The 6,000-nt window shown below is 39.6% G+C and overlaps 1 protein-coding gene across 2 annotated transcripts in view; it reads left to right on the top strand.

Moving 5' to 3' along the window:
• The first annotated feature begins 2,363 nt into the window (after window positions 1–2,363).
• Window positions 2,364–6,000, top strand: part of LOC125295807 (sodium channel protein type 4 subunit alpha B-like) — a 105,260-nt gene continuing 101,623 nt past the window's right edge. For both annotated transcript variants that reach the window (XM_048245313.1, XM_048245312.1), the window contains exon 1: window positions 2,364–2,564. In XM_048245313.1, coding sequence (XP_048101270.1) covers window positions 2,467–2,564 — 98 coding nt within the window. In that variant the 5' untranslated portion in view covers window positions 2,364–2,466. The remainder of the gene's footprint in view (window positions 2,565–6,000) is intronic.

Below are 6,000 nucleotides of genomic sequence, written 5' to 3'. Positions count from 1 at the left end.
GTCTTACCTCAACAAGGCTACAGCTCCATGAAAACAATCAGATACTCTATAAAATCTGTAAAGTCTATAAAATTGTATTTTTATGTTGTGTTTGACTGAAATGTAGACTATTCTTTTTTCATTTCAATACAGTACTGTATATGAAACAAACCTCAGTTTATATAATCATATTCACACATTTTGTTGCCTAATTGACAACCATGACCATGATAATTGATAATATAAAATGAATGTGCACCTTGAGCAAATTATAAAAATCTTTCACACTGCAAAAAAATGAATTCTAACCAAGTGTTATTGATCTTATATTAAGATTAAAAAATCTAATTTTAAATCTAAAATCTAGTTTTTAGTATGAAAAGACTTACTTAGAGCCCTCTCAAAAGATCATTTTGACTTAATTTAAGAAGACTTTAACTTATTTTAAGGAGTCTTATCAAGACAAATTTGCTCAACGCACTGGCAGACAAATTTACTTGTTTTTAGGACAAATTTGCTTAACGCACTGGCAGACAAATTTGCTTGTTTTCAAGATAAGATGTCTTAAAATAAGTGAATTATTTTTTAAATTAAGTCAAATGATTTTACAAGAAAGTGCTAGGAAAGTCTGTTTATACTGAAAACAATACCAACTAGTTTTTCTTATCTTGATATAAGATTAATAACACTTGGTTAGATTTTGTTAGATAAGCAGTTTTTGCAGTGCAGAATGCTTTCCATTCCTGAACTGTATCGAATTGCATCGAATCGCATCGAATCGTACTGAATCGTTTTTTATAAACATGTATCTTTTCTTGTATCGAATCGTGCCCATGTATCTAGATGCAAATTGTATCGTCTTTTACATGAGAGATTCACACCCCTAGTTAGTATTATATCATTAACCTGACTCTCGCCAGATGAATTTCGTTCCACTTAGCTCCGCCTAGCTTCACTCACATCCATCTGGGACCTCTTCCATTGAGAGTGATTTCTGCACCCGATTTTATGGTACAGCCAATCAGGACACAGGGCAGGAGTTTCATAGATGTGACATAGCGTAGAAGCGAATGTGAGACTGTTATCAGCGTCACGGGTTGGCTTCGCTGTGAGTGGTTAAAGTAGCACGTCAATAGATGACGGACAAGTGGCTTATTCAATCATATGCAAGCCCCCCCCCCCCAAAAAAAAAAAAAAACAACTAAAGCAAAACAAAAGGCCAATAATTTACACTATTACTTTGCATTAGTGTCTATTGAATATGTTTTTAAAGAAATGCTGCCAATTTCATGTTATACTTGATAAGTAGCCTATTGATAAATGGTGCATTGCCACTTTAAGAGAGTCTAAACGGTTCTCATAACGTCCCTTTTCCAGCTATTGCTCACAATGGATAAGGCTGATAGGCACTCTAGCCTTGTTTGTTTGCACCACATTGACAACACAATATTAAGTTATTACAAGGAGCCTTCATTGTTAGGATATGGAAACATGTTGCTGCTAGCATGACATTTCTGTTTGCAGTTGGCCATTAAAAGTGCAGTATGAGCATGGTAGCCACCTAGCTATCTGAACGGAATAGGCTATGTTTCAATCGGCATTATGCTTAACAAACGCTAGTTAGTCTGTTAACATTCATATTTGCAAGCCTCCAAGTACAGACGTCATCACTTTAAATCCTACCTGTTGCCTTTCACCGTCCACTTATTTAACTGCTGTTGCATCCTTTGACATGCCATGTCCTTTTCCCTCTTTCTTTTTCTATTTTTAGTCGTCAACAGCTTTTTTTTGCTATATCCATCTTTTTCCATAGACGGCAACTAACTACTCGTAGACCTATCTGCTCGTCCAGCGCTCACGGCGCCCCCACTCCCTCTTCTATGTCAAAATTCTATGATGGAGTCTTATGAGATAGGACGCCTACTCTAGCCTGTTAGTCCTCTAAAATGTTATAGAACATTGAGAAAATGTTGAAATGATTTAGAAACGGACAGCACTAGCTACATATAGAAAATACCAAATATATTATTTTATTTTTTTTACCATCGCTTTGGCGCCCCCATGGAGCTGCGCCCCTATGCGCCGCATATAGCGCATACCCACTTTTTGCGCCACTGTGTGATGGAAATACTGCATTTAATTACATGCAATATTGGATAACATTACATTTTATTATATTTTTCAGTACCCCCCAAACTATTATTTTCATCATCTAGGGGGGGTCGGATCCCCCCAATACCCACCGTTATTCGAACCATGACTCCCTCTTACAAATCTGGAGGAGTGCACTTGGGATGTCCAGTCAGATTCTGGGGGTGGGGGCTGTTGACACTTTCTGGGAAAAGAATACGCTGTTTTTTTAAAATTGGAACAGGAAGCATCTTTGGCTGAGGAGTGGAGAATCGAATCAGTTGTCCAGAACAACAAAACCATTCGGCTGTGGATGTGTTCTTTCACGTCTCTAAAAGACCACATCACGTTGTCATCATGTCAACACCGATTGTTTCACTATTAGATGCGTGGGAAAGAAACAGGAATGCTCGAGTGAAGAGGAGCCAAAACCTGAAGCTATGGCCTCATCAACTGTAAGTGCACAAGAATATGAACTTTTATTTGGAGTAGCATTAGGTAGCCATCTGTGGCAGGAGTGTATCAATGTCCGAAACTGATGGGTGGGGTTTTCTTCATTAGATTATGAGAGAATGCATGGGAACGTATGCAAGAGTATACATTGCTTGGACTGAATCTTGGATTTGGAGTCATTTAAGTGTTGAATAGAATTAATACAGAATTATGATTTGGCATAGCGATATAGTAATAACATTGTCATATCATTTTATTTTATTTTCTGATATGCTCCTCCAACTTCCACACGTGGTTTTGAGTTTAAAAGGCTTTTTCCTTTTAGGTAGCAAAATCATATTTTCTGACTATTTCCTAAATGGGATGTAGAAATAGTAATACAAATGATGATAACAAAAATAACTAGATATAAGAGCGGTACAAAATATGACCTCCGCCAGAGTCCTGCAACGGGTCGGGTATCCCGGTAAAAGTCGCTAAAACGGGTAAATTACGACACTTGACCCATCACATCAGTACTGCGACTTTTGAATTATTTGTTTGATGCATCTATGTGTGAAAACATTAAACAATAGCCTATAACCGTCTCGTAGTTGGAGCGCGAGAGAGTACGGCTACAATGGATGAAGTCAAGATAAAGTTGGCTAGTGGCAGGCTCAGGTTGTTTTTTTCTTGTTCTCTGTGTTTCATTAACAGGTCCATTTTATGTAGAATAATGTACTGATGCAACAAGGTTTGGGCTATGTGTCGTTGTTGACGTAAGGTTTATCCCTGACGCAAAATGTAAAAAAAGGTCGCCCTACGTGCTTCAATTGTGCGAGGGAAAAAAAATAAAGCACATTAATTTGAATGATTTTAGCTTGTGTGCGATTTATCGCGGGCACGGGTCTGGTAACGGGCAAAATATTAACGGGTCCGGGCGGGTGCGGATTTAATTTTAATATCGCCACAGGTGACGGGTCGGATCTGGTGCTGAACTTCTCGGGTGCGGGCGGGGGCGGGTCTAGAAAAAAATGGACCCGTGCAGGACAGTAGAGGCTCCTGGGTTGACAAATAGGCGGGGCAGAGTCTGTTGATCAAGTTTAGAAAAAAAAAATTGGCATAGTTCCAGGTCACCGGCAGCTGGACGCACAAGGGCGGTCCACGGAGATTTTGTTCATTTTTACGACTCTTTCTTTCTATGGCTAGGCTATGAGCGAAATCTGGGGAATGGAATTCCATAGGCCTAATGTTACCACTTGCGGTCAAAATACTGTTTTGTTCATGCATTATTAGTGGGTTTGATCCAGCAAGCCCACTATTGTTCTTCTTAAGTTTTCTTATTATTAGTGGGTTTGATCCAGCAAGCCCACTATTGTTCTTCTTAAGTTTTCTTATTATTAGTGGGTTTGATCCAGCAAGCCCACAGCATGGCTGAAAGCCGCAAGCCCACTATTGTTCTTCTTATTATTCCTTTTCACCCACTTTTTGGATGAACTACTGCTCCTAGACCGTTTGAGCTATCGATGCAGTTCGAACTCCAAAAATTCAGGCCCGAACCGGTGTAACTTGCTTGTTACTTTCGTGTCGCTGGCCCTTGTCGTTTTCGTGGTATTCCCGTTTTTCGGCGTTTTTGGGCCCCATTGAAATGAATGGCGGAATGTTCAAGGATTCTAATTCCGATTGTGACATCACAGCTCTAATTGTTTAAGCTTGCACCTGGCAGAGTTCTGAGCCATCTGGCAGAGCTCTAATGGGCTGAGCTGGGCTGGGCTGTCTGTGTATATGAAGGTGTGTGCATGTAACTTTTGACCCGTATGTCCGATTTTCATGAATGAGGTACCGTTGGAATCCTTTAATGAAGCCCAGTTCAATGCCTTGCCAGCACCAAGTGTAAAGGTCATGTAAAAAAAGATGAGACAGCGCGCGAAGCTGTCTAGCGAACTAGTAAACAACAGAAATGTTAAAAGCTGGTATTGTGTGTCCTGAATTCTTACATTCAGGCATTCAAATGAAATGTAATTAAATAGCATATATATATACTCTATCAGTGGCACCCATATAATTGCTGTTTTGAGAAGTATTTCTCATGCAAGCATCATGCAACAATGCAAAAACAATGAAACTAGTGTAGGCCTAATTATATTTTACATTAGTAAAGCAGTACTCTGATGTGCATGCTTTCACAAACTTTTGTGAACAATCTTAACACTTTAAACATTGACTGTTTTGAAGTGCATGTATAGCAATATAGTAAAAAATAATAATAATTGTGATATCATTACAATTTGATGGGGGGGTGGGAGGAGGGGGTGGGTTCATGTAGGTGGGCCCTATGACCCCAAAGTATGCCTTGACTGGGCCTCAGGTCAAAGAAGTTTGAGAAAGGCTGATGTAGACGACAAAGCAGCAAGGAGGCGTCGTGTGATCATTTAAACAAGTTTTATGACAAGGTCGATGAGGGTGGGAAAAATCGTACATTTTTGTGCAAACTTTGCCCGCACTTCAGTCACATTGCATAGCTGCCAACTCTCACGCATTGGCCGTGAGACACACGCATTTGATTAGTTTCACACACTCACACGCCACACCCACGATTTCTCACGCTGAAGTGTCAAGCCGGTCGGTCAGATGCCTGAAAAATGAGTTTAGCCTGTTGAGCCACGGTTATGCTTTCAGAGACGGTGAGAGGGTTCAAGAGCACCCCCTGTCTGTGGAATTTTCTAAATTTTCTCTCATTTGCGATGCTACTTCAAAAGCCATCCCAGGCGCATTCCCCCGGCTTCAGGTAGGCCTATGCTTTGAGTATTTTTCACGCTGAAGTGTCAACGTGGTAGGTCAAATACCTGGCAGATGAGGTTCAACTAAACTAAACCTATACGTGATATCACACATCATGTGAACGAGCGGAATCTAAGCTTTCCAATGATATTAGCGCCAAGTTGCTGCATAAATGGTTTGCGAGAAAATTATCATTGAACCGACGTGCAATTTAGGCTAATCATATTTGCATTTTGCACACAGTGCACACCCATTACTCTCGGCTGTAATATCTCACTAACCCTTCACACAACATGTGGCAAACCTAATATCACAATAAACAGCAAACCGTGCGAATAATGAGGATATAAAGCATGCCTCTGTTTTTGAAATTGCAACACATTTCTACATAGCCTCATTGGGGCGAAATTATAATGTATTCTAATGTAAACTATTTGTCAGTAGGCCTACATACATTTTTGTAAATTGCTCAGTAGATTATCCCACTATCATGGTTCTTATATTGTCAGGTTCCAGCCAATCCCACTTACACAGATAAATGAATATATTTATATTGCCATGCTTTCTAGTGACATTAATGCAAAAATATAAAAAAATCAAATAAGGAGACACAAATATTGATATAAAGCCTGACATAAGCCATATGCAAACATTCACATCATGCAGATATGGGTACAT

The sequence above is a fragment of the Alosa alosa genome, chromosome 6 (assembly GCF_017589495.1).
Source record: "Alosa alosa isolate M-15738 ecotype Scorff River chromosome 6, AALO_Geno_1.1, whole genome shotgun sequence".
In the NCBI taxonomy this organism is placed as follows: Eukaryota; Metazoa; Chordata; class Actinopteri; order Clupeiformes; family Clupeidae; genus Alosa; species Alosa alosa.
Note: the sequence above shows the minus strand (reverse complement) of the source record. Positions and strands in the feature narration are given on the sequence as shown.